The 17518-nt window shown below is 36.5% G+C and overlaps 1 protein-coding gene across 1 annotated transcript; it reads left to right on the top strand.

Moving 5' to 3' along the window:
- Positions 1-320: 320 nt before the first annotated feature.
- On the top strand, positions 321-17323 carry LOC105667062 (phospholipase B1, membrane-associated). Its single transcript, XM_048413663.1, has 8 exons — positions 321-688; positions 11387-11482; positions 11847-12058; positions 12162-12338; positions 12863-13161; positions 15687-15865; positions 15944-16119; positions 17078-17323. The coding sequence occupies exons 1-7, from the start codon at positions 559-561 to the stop codon at positions 16087-16089; spliced, it is 1239 nt and encodes a 412-aa protein (XP_048269620.1). The 5' UTR covers positions 321-558; the 3' UTR covers positions 16090-16119; positions 17078-17323.
- Positions 17324-17518: the final 195 nt, after the last annotated feature.

Genomic DNA, 17518 nt, shown 5'->3' with positions numbered 1-17518 from the left:
AGCGCACTTAATTTGTATAAATACAATAAAAGTAATTTTTCAATATTTAACGCGTTTGAAAGTCGGTAATATTTTTCTTTGGAAACAATTTTTTTTCATATATTTTTTTTGTCATACAATTTCTATAGTATGTTTAAAGTACAATTAGAAATAACGGTAGTATATACACCTTATACAATATGTAAATCATATTGCGCAAGCGTTGCCTATTCGTATTCATTAGTTTTCTTGACCTTGTTGATCACGAAAATGCAAATAGATATGTAAAGAATGATAATAGAGATGGGAGTATCTGAATCAAAGTATATATTTTGTCTCTTATTATGATCATGTATCACAGCAGTTTCAAATCTTTTACGAGTACGAACAGTGTGCCAAATGATCGCTAAATAACAGCAGTTAAGACCGGATGCGCTGCTTTCAAGGGCCCTCGATAATACGCGTAACAGTTAGCGGTCATCACAAGAATTTATATTTTCTTGTCTTTATAATCAATAAAAATAAAATATTACTCTGAAAACGTAAAAGTGACCATTTGATTGTGCAAGAAAACTTACCATGAAGAAGCTGTATCTGTGCATTGCATTAGAATTATGCGTGCTGGCCATGTCGCAAAAAACTGCCTTGGATAAATCGATTCTTAATTACATCTATCGTGGATATCGTAATTGGTTAACGCACTCTCACGGTACGTCTGTTTTACTTTATTTCGTGATACGTCTTTATGCAGCAATTTCATTTTCTTTTGGTTAGAGAGATGCTTTTTGAAGGAACATTGAAATATTGTGAATTTTATTTTTCATAGACTAATGTTTCATTGTGAATATATATATGTTCGCGATAAAATGATAAGTTGACGAAATTTTTTTCGATAAAAGTGTAGAAGAACTTGCACAGCACGGATCATTTTTTTTTAACATATAAATAACGTAGAGATTATATTTTCAAGTAACATACGCTATGAATTCTGTGGCACCCTCCTTTGGTTCTTGAGATGAGGAATTTTGTAAACAGTACTTATTTCAAAATTCGTAACGAAGCTAAACAGCAGTCCTGAAGAGTATTAAAAGTGACGAGCTGTTAGATAAATGTGAAGTCAAAAGATGTCCGTATACCATTTTCATTGGTTCTTAAAATATTGGTCAGTCTTGTTATAAGAGAATAAGAAGTAGCAACTTGATTGTGATTTCAAATGGATATTGGGTTTTGGTTAGGTTAATGACGGGGTGCAGAGAGAAGAGTTGATACCTCACCACTGAACGCGTTTACTTTATAGCATAAATCTTGAAAATATACAGTAGCTCACGACAGTTTTCACATGCTATTAAAACTCTAGACAATTAAAGAAGTTAAAACAATGCTCTTATTACTATAAGATACAAGTGCCAAGATTATACATCTGTATATATAAAATTTAGAACGAATCCGATAACGTTTGTAGAGGTTTTGAAATCTTTCATTGTAAGGATGTACAGAAATAAGGTCGCAAAAGTAATCGAACGTCTAGATGTTAAGCGATGTTAAACAATACTTTCGTATACAAAGTGACAAGAAAACGTTGGCAGACTCAGTTGATGTAGAATTAAATTGAGCAGTGAGTTTTGTACTTCGTTGTGAATAATATTAATCTCTGCAGTGGTAATAAGTGCCAAATAATCAGAGACATAGATATTCGAGAGAGAATTGATATAAAAAGGACATAAAGATGAAAATTATAACAATAAATCGCTAAAATATAAGATTATGATACGTTATAATATCACAGAGTCAGAAATAGAAGAAACAGTCCCAAACAAATATCCTACAGGCAGACCAAAGAAACTAATTAGTAGAGGAGGGCAAATTATTATAATTGAATGAGTGAAATAAAAAGGGTCGAAATATCTCGGTTCCAAAGTCACTCAAACAATTGGCAAGTGCGTCAGTAAGAATGTTTATGCGGAATTTTGTTGCAGTACTGTTTATGTATCATTCTGCCTATTCATTCCGATGAACGTTTCATAACTTTTACAGATGTATTAGATTCGAACGAAGCTTTGGATATAAAATCCTGATACTTGCATCTTATAGTAGTTATAATATCATTTTCAGATATTATATTTAACGTGTATATTTTAATTCGAATTCTTTCCTGAGCTACTGCATGTCAAGGTTAAGGTCATCGAGATTAAATTTCTCTTTTTAAGAAAATTATGTTTATAGTACTTCAAAATCGCGTATCTCAATAATCACAAGAGATAACGTCAAAATGGACAACATTTCTCACTTAGAAATGTATCGCCTAAGATATATGCCAAAAAAACGGTCCGTGCTTTTTTTAGTGTTTTTATCAACTTTTACCCTTTTGCCGAACGATCGAGTAATAGTAACTATTTATGCAACCATAAAACAGAAATTTATTAGCAACAGCCTGTCAAGTCGTCAGAGCGATATAATGTTTAATATAATTGATCGATAGTAACGTTACTATAGTAATACACATCCGATAAGAACATAGTTTGGTTTCATTTGTCTGTCGCCATATTGTTGATTTTTCTAAACCTCATAAGATTTATTGATGTGTTTGCAAATGATACCATGTACGGTAGAAAAATATTAGATCATAGTAAAATTAGACATTACATCAGAAAGAGTGAAAACTATATAAATAATTAAATATTCTGCTGGATCTAATCTTGTGGCAAACGGTTGAATGAAATTCTAGTTTCTCTGCTCGTTAGATAACAGTAGAAATCAAACTAACGAACAATTATCATTAAATTTAAAACCGTGATTAAGGAACGGAGAAGAAATATCCAGCAGCTTATTATTAAAAAGTGGAGCGGCGACATTTCCATTAAATCTTGCCTACTGTCGATACAGACCACGGAAGAAAGAATAATTCCTACCGGTTTCATCAACATCAGCCTTCATAAACTTTCTTTCTTATTTTCATATTCATTATATTATATTATATTGCACTTATTTACTTAAATTAAGGCACCTCTTTTTTTTCCAAAGTCGGTATAATACAATAATAGAACTTTAATGTGAATATTTCATGAGTTTTTCTGCACAATTTATAACTTTTTCTAGACAGACATATTTATCATTATGTATGAATTCCACAAGACACGTTACATAACTTTTTCTGTAGCTTACAAAACCTTAATTATTCCTGTACGTTAGTATCGTTCTTACCGGCCATCAGTAGTAATTTGGTAACGAAATATTACAGAAACAGAATTGTAGATCAGTACATCATCTATGATGATCAACTAACGTGGACTAAATAAATATAAATTTTATTAGTATCATTTTTATCGCGAACCACACGTGTCGCCATATTTTCGGCGATTACGAACATATAATTTGTGTATTAATCAAAAATCAATACATATATCCAATTTTTTATGTGCGATCGTGACAACACGTGCTCATAGCATGTGAACATACGTATTGATACGTCGCTAAGCAGAAATAAGAAAGTTTCATTTTTTCTTTATGCTGCCTTATACAGTGAGTCAGAAAATGTTTGTATATTTACCTTTATGACTTTTAAATTCTAGTATTTATTCTATTGTTTTTTTTTTCACGCATTATGAAAAACATTTCATTTGCATACTATTTCCGTAACAGTTTTGTTGGAACATCGTTTGTTTGTTTAAAGCTCCTCGGTTATTACATTGAAAAGGATACATCTTTCAACAAATTTGGAATACGTTGTCAAGGTCAACTTCCTGATCAACTTTCTCCTATAGTCATGCAGCCACCGCTCGGTCTTCGATGCCGAGATATTAAGAAGGAATTTCAATTAAATTCAGTTTCCATTCCTTCTCATTCTGGCTTAAATGGTGGAGGTACCTTTATATAACTTTTGATGATATTGAATGTAGTGCGTTAAATAGTCACTGGGTGTTTAGATCAACAACATATTTATTAACAAGTGTCTTCTTTCGATCGCGTTGCGTATCGCTCACGGTTTCGCTAGTCAATCTCACTACGCGGTTACAACGCGACTTTTTCACTTCCTGGTTCAAACTCGACTGTCGATCACACTCGATTCTTATCTTTTTTTGATATTGATGGTTCATTAGACACTTCACTTCAGCGATACACATTGTTGTCGAGTGCAGCCACAAACTCAATCCAAATTTACCTCATCGACGTTAATCGATTTTAACATAAATAAAAATCGGTAAATCAGTGGGTTATAGATTGGATTGGATTAATATCCTAATGTTAGGCATGATTTTGGGAGGGGGGAGGGGGGTATTCTAGTCTAGAGGCATGAATTTCGGGCTGTTTTTGAAGCTCTGTACAAATGAAACAAAAAAATTTTGGACTATCCAATTTTTTATCATTAGTTTATTAATATTTTAAGATTACATAAAAATTTTTTTTTTATTTATTAGAATATTTACAATCAAATCTCGTTGAGAATTTTCAGTAACTTCATTTGGCGTGATACAATGACATGGCTTATAATAGTTTTATATTGTTGGTTCTAGTAGAATTTAAGGATTTAATCTAGAGAGTGCTTTCATTTTAGTCTGCGGATCTGGTCCGTCGTGTCTAGTAGTTGGATGACTAATGGGTTGTGGTGGTTGTTGACTCTTGCGTTATATCTGCTTCTGGACTTGTGTATTTCATCTTTGACTGTAGGTATCTTGAGGTCGCGGTGGATTGTTTCGTTGGTAACATACCAGGGTGCATTTAATAGGGATCTTAGCGTTTTCGATTGGAAGCGTTGGAGTATTTCAATGTTGGAGTTACTTGCTGTTCCCCATAGTTGGATTCCGTAGGTCCAGACAGGTTTTATTACGGTCTTATAGAGCGTAATTTTGTCCTGCGTGCTTAGGTTGGAGCGACGGCCAATGAGCCAATAAAATTTTTTGAGTTTGTCCCTGAGCTGTTTAGATTTGTCTACGATATGTTGTTTCCATGTTAATCTTCTGTCCAGAGTCATGCCCAGGTATCTGACTGTGTCCTTGTTAGGAACTGTTATTTTGTTAATGGAGACCTGTGGACAGGTTTGTTTTCGCAACGTGAAGGTTACATGTGTGGATTTTTTTCATTAATTTTGAAGCTCCATTTGTGGAACCACTTTTCCATTGAGTCGAGAAGTTTGTAAAGAAGCCCTTCGTGCCATACTTTGTCGAATACCTGTTGAATATGAAGGAATACCACTGAGCAGTATTTTTTCTTTTCGAGGGTTTGGCTGATATTGTGTGTTATTCGGTGGATTTGCTCTATTCTGGAATGCTGCTTCGGAAAACCGAATTGATGATCTGGCAGTGTTTTCAGATCCTCTATTGGTGGGATTATTTGGGGGGGACTCGTGAGTTTCCTGAAAGCCTTCAATAGTGAGTAGTTGGAGTCGGCAGAGGGGGACAAATTTTTTTTTTTTTTTTTATTTATTTATTAGAATATTTACAATCAATTCTCGTTGAGAATTTTCAGTAACTTAATTTGGCGTGATACAATGACATGGATTATAATAGCTTTATATTGTTGATTCTAGTAGGACTAAAGATTTAATCTAGTGGGTATTTTCTTTTTAGTCTGCGGATCTGGTCCGTCGTGTCCAGTAGTTGGGTGACTAGTGGGTTGTGGTGGTTGTTGACTCTTGTGTTATATCTGCTTCTGGACTTGTGTATTTCATCTTTGACTGTAGGTATCTTGAGGTCTCGGTGGATTGTTTCGTTGGTAACATACCAGGGTGCATTTAATAGGGATCTTAGCGTTTTCGATTGGAAGCGTTGGAGTATTTCAATGTTGGAGTTACTTGCTGTTCCCCATAATTGGATTCCGTAGGTCCAGACAGGTTTTATTACAGCCTTGTAGAGGGTTATTTTGTTCTGTATGTTTAGTTTGGAGCGTCGGCCCGTGAGCCAATAGAATTTTCTTAGTTTTTCCTTTAGTTGCTTTGTTTTTTCCGAGATATGTTTTTTCCAGGTTAGCCTCCTGTCCAGGGTCATGCCCAGGTATCTTACGGAGTCCTTGCTTGGGATTATTGTGTTGTTAATGGTGACCTGGGGGCAGGTTTGTTTTCGGAGCGTGAAGGTTACATGGGAGGATTTTTTTTCGTTTATTTTAAAACCCCATTTTTGGAACCACATTTCCATGGAGTCGAGACTTCGCTGGAGAGTGGATGAGGCAATTGCCGGGTCTGCGTGGGTAGCTAATAGTGCTGTGTCGTCGGCAAATGTTGCTATTGTTACCTCGTTTGGTACGGGTAAATCGGCAGTGTAGATGGAGAATAGTAGGGGTCCGAGGACACTACCTTGCGGTATGCCGGATTCTATTGGGAATGTTGCGGAAGTGGCGCCTAGACATTTAACTATGAATTGTCTGTTGGTTAGGTAGGATTTTAAGATGGAGTAGTATGGGTGGGGTAGGATTTTTTTAAGCTTGTAGAGTAGCCCTTCATGCCATACTTTATCGAATGCCTGTTGGATGTCTAGGAATACGGCTGAGCAGTATTTTTTCTTTTCAAGGGATTGGCTGATCATGTGGGTTATGCGGTGGATTTGCTCTACTGTTGAGTGTTGTTTTCGGAAGCCGAATTGGTGATCTGGGAGAGTTTTCAATTCCTCTAGGAGTGGAAGTAGACGATTCGTGAGCAGCCTCTCGAATAGTTTAGACAGGGTAGGTAAGAGACTGATTGGGCGATAGGAGCTGGCTTCATATATTGGTTTACCGGGTTTGGGGATGAGGGTGATTAGTGAGATTTTCCACGCCTTAGGAAAGTGTTCAAGGCGGAGGATGGCGTTAAAGATTGATGCGATGAGTGCAATCCCTTTTATGGGGAGTTCCTTGATTGCTTTATTTCCTATTAGGTCGTGACCTGCTGCTTTCTTGGGGTTTAGGCGACTGATTGCTTCTATGATCTCTGCAGAAGTGAAGGGTTGGATAGGAGGGGACATTTGGAAGGGAGTGTGCAGGTATTCGGTGACGTCCGCTGCAGCTATGGAGGAATGGGGTTGGAATACTTCAGTCAAGTGTTTGGCAAATAGGTTGGCTTTTTCTATAGGGCTACGCGCCCATCCACCCTGCGGGCGGCGGATTGGAGGTATTATTTGTGGGGGGCGCGTGAGTTTCCTGGAGGCTTTCCATAGTGAGTAGTTTGAGTCGGCTGTGGGGGACAGGCTGGCGAGATATTTGTGAAAACGGTCATTATTGTAGTTCTTTATGGTTTTGGATAGTTTTCTAGTTGCGTTGTTTAGTTTGCGTTTGTCCTCCGGTGTTCTATGGGTCTGCCATATCCTTCTTAGTCTACGTTTTTCTGCTATTTTTTTTAATATGTACTGGGGGTATTCGTGGTTGCTGATGGACGTTTTTGCCGGTGTGGAGACGCGGATAGCGTTTATTATGCTCGCATTTAGGTATTCCGTGGCTGCTTCGATTTCGTCATTGGTTTTTAGTGAGGTTGAGGCTGAAGTTGTGTGGGTAAAGACTTCTCTAAAGAGCTGCCAGTTGGTGTGTTGGTTATGAATGGAGCCATTAGGTGTATTTTCGATGATAGTTGAACTGACTGTTACTATCACGGGGGAATGATCAGAGGAGAGATCAGCCGAGGAATTGATTTGGACGTGTCTTGGCGAGATATTTTTAGTTATAAAGAAATCAAGGAGATCGGGTATTTTGTTTGTGTCGGTGGGCCAGTGTGTGGGTTCGTATGTGGTAAGGTAGTTGAGGTTGTTGGATATTATGCTGTTGAGGAGGTTTTTGCCTCTTACTGTAACCAGTCTGCTACCCCATTGGGTGTGTTTAGCGTTGTAGTCTCCTCCGGCTATGCATCTGTTGCCCAGGGTGTCCAGGAAGTGGTCGAAGTCTTCTTTGGCGATGGAGTGTCTGGGAGGGCAGTATACAGCTGAGGTGGTGATTGTACCATGATAGTCTTCTATTGCTACGTTTGTTGCTTGGAGGTAGTCTTTCTGGAATGGTGGAAGTTCGTGGTGCTTGATGATTGACTTGATTATGATTCCGGTGCCGCCGTGAGCCTTTCCGCTGGGGTGTTGGGTGTGGTAGAAGTTGTAGCCGTGTATTTTGAGGTAGTTTTTGTCGGTGAAATGGGTTTCGGATATGAGCATCACATCGATTTGCTGTTGTTTTAAGAATAGTTCTAGCTCAGATTTGTGCTGAGCTAGACCGTTGGCGTTCCACAGAGCTATTCGCATTGGTTTTATTTTGCTTCTGTGTTTATGAATTTGTCCATGAAGAGTGTGAGTAGTGACAGCAAGTTGTTAATTTGCTCAGTTTGCTTCTCGATAAGTTTTTCGAGTCTGGTAAAGTTGTCTGTGCTTTGTGGGGTGGGAATTCTATTTTCTGTGTGTACACTGTGTGTTTTCGAGTTGTATACGTTTCCTTGCGTTGCTTGCGCATAGGATACTGTTGGTGAGGTGAGTTTTTGGGGTTTAGGTTCTTGTATGTTTATGTCCTTGGGTCTCAGTTTTGGATACCTTATATTATGTAGCGATTTGTAGGCTGAGCATCCTTTGTAGTTTGCAGGATGCTCTCCTTGACAGTGGATACACTTGGCGGGGGTTTCCGGGGATTTAGTGCATTGGTCAGTGGGGTGATTACCTGCACATTTTACGCACCGGAAGTTGTGATTGCAGTATTTCTGCGTGTGGCCGTACCTTTGGCACCTTTTGCATTGTATTATTTCTTTCTTTACAAGAGGTGGCTCGAACTTAACTATGGAGTTCATCAGCCGATTGATATTGTAGATTTCTTTGTTGTTTGTTTTTTGTTTTAAGTCTATAAAGAATAAGGATAGTGGGTTTTTTGTGATTCTGTGCTTAATGTTGCTGATATTAGTTACTTCGTGGCCGTGGTTTGACAGTTCGCACTTTAGTTCGTCTAGATCGACTGAGTGATGGATGTTGCGTAGCACCACTCGAAATGGTCTTTCTTGTTTGAGCTGATATGTGTGGAATTTAGCGTTTAATGTTTTTAATAGCTTGGTTAACTTTCTATAGGCGTCTGGGTGGGTCGGCAGTATTTTCACGTGGTTGTTGTTAATCTTTAGTTTGTAGTCCTCTTTGCTGATTTCTTTTTCGATAGTCTTAATCATTGACTGAATGTCGATTACGTCGTTTATGAATATCGGTGGGGGAGGGGGAATTCTTTGAGTATGGAGATTGTTTACCTTTTCGGTTGTAATCATGGAGTCTTCCGTGGACTCCAGTATTGAGAATCTATTGTAGGTGGTCACTTGGCTGGCTGATGGTTTGGTTTGATTCTTGTTTACGTTTGTCTTGGTCGGTTCGAGCTTCCGTTTTTTCGTGTGCTGGTCGTTTACCAGGATGGATGTGTTGCCCTCTTGCCACGGGGGAGGAAAAATGGCGGTGTGATAATTTAGCTCCGGGGAGCCTGTTGGAAATGATAGAGCCATCATCGAGCTAGTTAATTCAGTGTGAAAGAACTAGTCGAGAGGCTGTTAACCCTGGCTAGGTTAGTTGGATTCGCTTTCGACAGATGGGCGTCACGTGGAGTTTTGTGAACTTCACAGGGCACTGGACACACGTCTGCACGTCACGGCACTCACGAACGAACTGGGGGGGACAAATTGACGAGATACTTTTGGAAACAGTCATTTTTGTATTTTTTAATGATTTTGGTTAACTTCCTGGTTGCGTTGTTTAGTTTGAGTTTGTCGTCCGGTGTTCTATGGGTTTGCCATACTCTTCTTAGTCTTCGTTTTTCTGTGATTTTGTTTAATATGTAATGGGGATATTCGTGTTTGTTCATAGTAGTCTTAGTAGGTGTTGAGGAGCGGATAGCGTTTATTATGCTCGTGTTTAAGTATTCTGTGGCTGTTTCGATATCTTTCTTTGTTTTTAGTGAGATTGAGGCAGAGGTTGCCTTTAAGACAAGTTTCCGGCAATTTTACTCATAGAATGGTACAGCATATTTACACATTTTTAATCAGCGATACCTGCTCTATACATGAAACCTTCCTCTACTTCAAAATGCTCATTCTTCGAGGTTCTTTTATGGAGACGAGCAGTCCTGGCTTGCTTTGATGCCTCTGAAACTCGGAATTCAGAGGGCTCGATGCGAACTTCGTGTCGCCTGACTGCGAACGCATGAGCTTCTGGGCCAATCGTGATTCCCATGACACTTAAGATTTTCAATGTGGGTATAAAAGCTTCATTAAAAGTACGTACTGCGAGGAAAGTGGAAATTTGAATTGCCTGCGTTCCTGCGTGGATGTGCTTCGGAGCAAAAGTCCATATTAACGAATTTAACGATTCGTTATTATTTTGGGTATCAGACCCCAAACATCGTTCGTATTGAATTATTGAAATAAAAATACATTAAAAAGGGATACAATACAATAAAGGTTTTATGAGGGTATTCATACGTAGGTACCCGGGCAGTGTCTACCATCTATTGTTCACTTGTTCCGGTTGGCCGGAGCAGATGCCGCGTCACAAAAATGGCTGTAACTCATAAAATAATTGAAATTTTGAAAAATCCTTTTAAGGGCGTATTCCTGAATGTCCAAACATTGAAATATGAAAAAAAAACTTTTCGATTTTTTCAAATTTGTAGACTAGAATACCCCCTTAATTTTTCTTTCATACGGTTTTGTAAACGTATCGTGAATTTGATTACTACTTATTTGTATTATCATTATTTGTATGTTTAAAGAAAAATATGAATTTTTATTAGTACCTTGCGACTACAAAATTCTGAGTTAAGTGCCGTGCAGTCTTTGACAATCCATTTACACATCACTGCCTTTGCCAAACCGTGGCCAGCTCCTTTAAACAATATCCCTGCTCTCTATTCATTATTCTTTGACAATGCAATGTCGGATCGCCTGCCGTCGGTTTATCTGCCTATTAATTTATCCTTCGTCAAACTGTTTTACACATGTCTCGAATCAGTCTTGCCATCGAAACCTCATAGTTCAGTTACTTCGATTCGCCTAGCATCGGCTGTCCAAATATTAGTTCAAGCACTGTACCGAGGTTCTTACAGCCAAGTCAAAAATTATCGTAAGACTAAGTAGCGGCGGGCTATCTGTATTTGTAAGGGTAAGAAGGTACGTTGTCGCTATCAAGTATGTACATGACAAACAGACAGGTGAGACATAATGCAACAATGTGAAAATTATTTCACGATAGCATTATTTTACTACTCTAACCCAACCCATAACCCATTCATTTTTCTTTCTAATTTACACGATATTACAAATGATTATCCTGACGGTGACGCTAATTCGCATGGATTGAATTTTTGTCTGATAGGCGAACGGTTCGAACACAATGAGATTTTGACATACCTTTTGCATTATTTGATCGTAATTTTGATCAAATTGATATCGCATGCAACATTATATCACAGATGAAGTATTTTTGTAAAATATTTTAAAGGGACTATTTTGTAGGTACAAGAAGTGAGGAACGGATATCTCAATTACGGAAAAAAAATAAATTTCAAGATGAAGTTCCAATAGACGTCTCTTTTCCTTGCAACGTAACAGGTAGTTAACAAAATTTATGGTTATTGTTGTCAAATACTTTATGAAATCACCCGTAAATATTATATTATAATATTCATTCTTTAAAATCATTACTCAATTTAAACCACAGATTTTTTTTATTTCCTGTAATTTGTACAATTTGCCTTCGGGAACAATTGGTAAATTTCTGTGGCAGGAAATTACAGTGAAGAACGCTGTTCTTCACAATTTGTAGTGGCTACAAGAATGTCTTGTCCTTTAATATCATTTTTTAAGACAGATATGTAACATTACAAGCTCCTCACCTTACTGTAATTTAAAAATATTAAAATTGATGCTTATTTTTTGAAGTTAATATGTATTCTAATGTCTTTAATTTGTTTAGCCGGCAGGTCTTCGAATGTTCCCGAATCGGTTCACCATTTAAGACCAGGAGACATAGATGTCATTGCTGCAATGGGTGATTCCTTGACAATCGGCGCTGCAGTTACTTCGATTTATACGTTGGAACTGAACATTGAAAATAGAGGCATAGTAGGCAGTATCGGCGGTCAAGGAACTTGGCGACAGTACCTGACTCTCCCTAATATTCTTAAAGTTTGTTCATTTCTTACATCTGCATTGTTTACGCATACGATTTGTGTTATCGCCATAAATGCGAATACTGAAATCTTTCATAGTCCGATTTTCCTATATGCAGGAATTCAATCCTAAATTAGTAGGTTATTCACTTGGCGACTCTGTAAGTATTGATCCTGCTGCGCAGTTAAACGTCGCCGAAATGGGAGCTATGTCTAGAGATATAACTTTCATGGCGACATATTTGGTCAATAAAATAAAAGAAGACCCGAGGATAGATATCAACAAACATTGGAAGGTTCGTATGTTCGTAGACAAAGTAATTATATACAATACATATTTACTGTATGGCAAGTGGTGTTTTAATATGCATATGATCATTGAAATTAACAACGGATTAATAGATTATAAATTAACATAAAATCTAAATTATCAGCAACATTATTTCTTGCGTTACTAAATGTAATCTACTATTATTAGCAATATTACGTTTACCATTTATATTCAAATATTAAAATAGAAATTACCCAAGGCCTTTATATATTCATTACTAAGGAAGAAAGACAGTAATGAAATTATTAGCATTATAATTAGAGAAGTATTTCTATGCAGTTCTGGTGAACTATTTTTAATAGTTAATTACATTACCTTTTATTTATTAAAAACACACTTGAAATATAATTAAAAATTATAACTACAATTAAAAAAGATTATATGATGGTATGAAATGAAACAAATTCTTTCTTTCTTTAATCAAAATTTATAATTTCATTTTATATTTAATCGTTTACGCAATAGTACCTACATATTTATATTTTCCAGTTGATTTCGTTGATGATTGGAAGCAATGATTTTTGCGTTAATATGTGTACAACTTCTTCTCCATGGACTATGTTAAATGATCACAAAACAGATTTAATTAATACTCTTAGAATATTAAGAGACAATTTACCAAGAACTTTTGTTGCTCTTATACCACCACCTCACTTAAAGGAACTGATTACTGCACACCATGGAAGAGAATCATTGCCGTGCTATGTGTCATCCATGATTCTATGTTCGTGTATGTTTGCTTTACAATTTAGAGATCAAAGACCGGAATATTATAAAATAATAGAGAGGTTTGTATAATTTACTGAATTTATGAAGCATGTTAGATATATTGTACTTACATATGCAATTTATAAGGATTTTGTTATATCATACTTTATACACAAAAACGGCTGCACTTTCGATTTGAATGAACTTCAGTATGTTATGAAACTCGACTTTGTTCCTATAAGGGACTCACTTAGTAAGTAAACTCACTTAGTTTCCGAAATATTTATAGAAAGCTGTTGCTACTATTATATTAAATCTGGCTCATGAGGGAATATATGCGTGAGTCTCACACAGGAGATACAAGAAATCACCTGTGACGGCACTCGACAACAAATATCGCCACTGGACAATAACTAGAAATGGACACGGCAGTGCAGTTGTTAGCACCCTAGGTCAGGAACGATCGGTTCGATTCCTGGCGCCCGTGATCCGATTTTTCTTCCAAGCATCGAAATAGAAGAATAATTAGCAGTACTCCAGCAGCGACATCTACAGCCGGCAACTACAACTATCACAGACAACACATACCACCTCACACTAAATTAACTTATCACTAGTAATTTCCTTACGTCGTAGTCCGAATGCTTTACAAGTAAGGAAATAAAAGTCGGATTTGTAGATGTGATAGTAGAATTTATTGAATCCAACAGAGTAACGGTTTAGATTGTTATGACGGAGTGTGTACGACACAGAATTTTGGAGCAGAATGTTCTAAATGCTGATTTTGGGAGCGTTTTTATATGCCGCTTTTATATGTTGTTCTAAATGATGAGTTTTACATTATAATTAAATTTCATCAAAATCGGAGGTGCAGCCGCTTTTGTGCCCAATTACCTTAACTTTTATTTTATATTTAAGCGTATTTCATTTTTGTTAAATGTTGGCGAATAACTTTATTGAAAAGAGTTGTTAGAAAGCGATATAGATTGATCATCTTTGAATTCAATTCACATTAAGATCTGATTGGTGACTCGGGCAATGTCGGGCTCAACTTTGGATGAAAAAACACTGATAAGTATATTTATAAATGTATATTATGAATACGTATTCAGACGACCAGTTCGTATTTCTATAACACATATGTAGTAATGTTACCGATACTGTATCAATGCTATCGACATCAACCTACGAATTTCAATCTGTTATCCATTAATATCAAAGGCAAAGGTATCAGTTATCGATATTGATCCTTTTCTAATCGATAGGAAACAAGTACTGTACTTGAAACACCATAAACGTATCGATACTCGTCTGATACCGCAGGTAAGTTTCGGTACAGATTCTTAGAGCTAAAATAAGATGAAAATCGAGAACAACAGAATTGCGCTTTGTTTTTTACACGAACGATTGTAGATCCGCAGCTTACCTCGTACAAGTCGTAGAGAAGAAGATTATGGCATTCGAAAACGTAAACCATCCTTGTAAGAAAAACGATAGATTAGACGTTAAATCTGCTTACTCATTAAAATCCATAACAGCAACTCGAAAATCGTCCCATTAAATTTTCGAGTAGAAAGGATCAATGTTTACTCTAGTTCATTGCCACCATAAGTAATTAATACATAATAGCGCATATAAGCAATGATTATACGAATTTGATGCGGCGATTACGCACCGCGATAGTCTCGTTCGGGGTTAACCTAAATGTCGTCGTCTCGGTGGCTAACATAAATTTAGCACTCTCGACATTTCGTGAGCATGCGCAGAAGTCGCGCGGAACAGTTTGATGGTGGGGAGTAAGTGACATACGCGCACGACGCGCCTAGTGATCTCACTGCCCGCGTGAGTTTCTCGATCGAGTTTACGTGTAATAATAATAAACACGACTCTGTCCCCTCACTGATCAACCAGAAACTTGGTGTTACGCAGGAGCTCTAACATTTCGTTTCCCTTATCGCGAAGATTGGCGAGACCCTTACTAGAACGATGCGTGAACGCAGAAATTATCGAGACGCAAAGAGGCTATTGACCAATTCCGTGAAAATGTCTTAACGATATGGTGTAAATACCCCTGCTTTCACCCTTCGTTTTCTCCATAGAGGAATCATCGACAAGGCTCCTTCAATGCAAAATAGTTTAAATTCACCCCTAGCCTTTACTAAATCAATATGGCGTATATCCAGCTTAGGAATGCTGCATGTATCCTAATTATCTTGAAAGGATATTACACCCTTCCATTACCATGTCGTATATCGGAAATCGTTAATTTTGGCAGTAGATTATTCCACATATTCTCTTACGTGTAACAAAAATTATACTATGAAAAACTACGAACTTTTAATTACTATGATAATCCAAATTATCACGAAGTATAATTACGAAACCAAAATGTGATATACTTATACTGAAAAAATGCGAAATCTTAATAACTAGTAAAGGAATTTTACTTCTGTCTCAGCGCGGTGCGACTATTCGCCCCACAATCAGCTTATTTTTATTATTTCATATTTATGCGATATTATTTCCCTAACAAATTTCAAGTACCATTCGATATCGATTCTAAGATACATATGAAGAATATACCATTTTGTTTCATTTTTTTTAGGTGGCAAAATATTGACGAAGAAGTCGCTAATTATCCAGAATTTCATAGAAATGACTTCACTGTAGAATTTTTACCGACTCTGAAAGAAGCAAAAATACCACTTGCCGAGGATGGATTTACCGATCTCTCATACCTTAATGCTGATTGCTTTCATTGGAGTCAAAAACTACATGCACTGTGTGAGTATAACAGATGAAACTATACAATTATTTAATGAGTGTTACGTTGATAATCAGAAATGTTTTGTGTTTCCCAAGATGCGAATAATCTGTGGAACAATTTGTTGGAACCAGTTGGTAACAAGAGTAGGAATCTCACTTCGTTATTTAAAAAATTTCTGTGTCCTACTTCGGAAAGACCGTTCTTGATGACGTATAAAAATTCACAGAACAACGAAACTTAAGGATGGTTATAGAAATTAAAAACAGTTTCTGTAAGTGGACGATGTATTATAGCCTTGCCATTCAATTAAAGGAACGAGCAATTTATGTGTATCAATACGATACATTTCTGTGTACGAATGAAAGGGATGTTGTTTTCCTACATTTCTTCCTTCTTATACATAATTCCTTAGAGTTATACATTCTGTATTACATAGTTTTACAGTCGCAACAAGATTCTAAGCTTTCCGATTGCCTTTGCACCATCCAGACTATTTACTTCAATTTTAAATAATATTAAATAAAACGAACACATCATTTTTAAATAGATTTTCTAGAAGAAGCGTAACACGCTTTAGTACTAAATCTAATATTGCTATATACTTATTAGATGAATCTACATACAGTCGCGTTCTAGATACAGTAATGTAAATCTTGTGTTAAGATTCGAATAACATAAATTTCCATATTCTTCGTTAATTATTTATATGGCTCCAGTTCTGCGTCTATGTGTCTCTTCCGCACTCCACATCTGCAACACATCGTCCAATTTCTGAAACGGTCATGTTACCGCGCTTACAAAGATGCATTTTTCGGTATTCAAGCTTGTCGCCGCCCTTAGAACAAAGAGTAAATTCGCCAAGATCAAACCCGTTATTCAGAACGCGTTACGCGTCGCACTACAACGACTTTTTAGTATAATTTTTAGGAAAGTTAGAATTCTTTCAATCGCCTTTGTCGTTATAATCGTCCGCGTAAAGTTTGGTCGTCCAGCACCGTTAATTTTAGTTGTTCAATAAATGTTAAATCGAAATTGCCTTTTTTTCTTTTTAATTCATTGAAGATTTCTCCACGAGCCCAATTTATCCTTCGTTCCCGGCGCTGACCGATTGCGGCACCTTGAAAATCAGAATCAACAATCACCGCTCGTCCGATATATCACGAAGAGCAGTTGATATCATAGTATCAGTATCAATTAAATAAAATAATGTGTTGCTTCTCTTTTTACAGTAAAATGAACATTAGTTCGAAAGCAAATAATCCGAATATTCCGATGTAACTCTTCTTGCACAATGGAAATGATATCATCAATTAGAAATTTTACAACTTGTAGAGTACAAATCGCCAATACTAATAGGTATATTTTATTAAAATACTAGCAAATTTGATAACAAAATAATTGAAATTTTATAAAAGTGTTTTATAAAAGTTAAAAAAGTTACAATCTGAACGAATGAATTCAAAATTATAGAACCCTAAAGAAAAAAGGTAACGAAAATGTAAAATAGTGCTAATTTATTAACATTGTTAGTATATTATTGTACAGGTCCAAAGAATTCTGAAACTTGTCACGAATTCTTTGATCCGATGATAATGATGGAATATTAATGACGGGTTTCACAACTACAGGGATCCATTATCCATTTTATTCACTATTTTATTATTCCAACT

The sequence above is a fragment of the Bombus terrestris genome, chromosome 17 (assembly GCF_910591885.1).
Source record: "Bombus terrestris chromosome 17, iyBomTerr1.2, whole genome shotgun sequence".
Lineage (NCBI taxonomy): Eukaryota > Metazoa > Arthropoda > Insecta > Hymenoptera > Apidae > Bombus > Bombus terrestris.
Note: the sequence above shows the minus strand (reverse complement) of the source record. Positions and strands in the feature narration are given on the sequence as shown.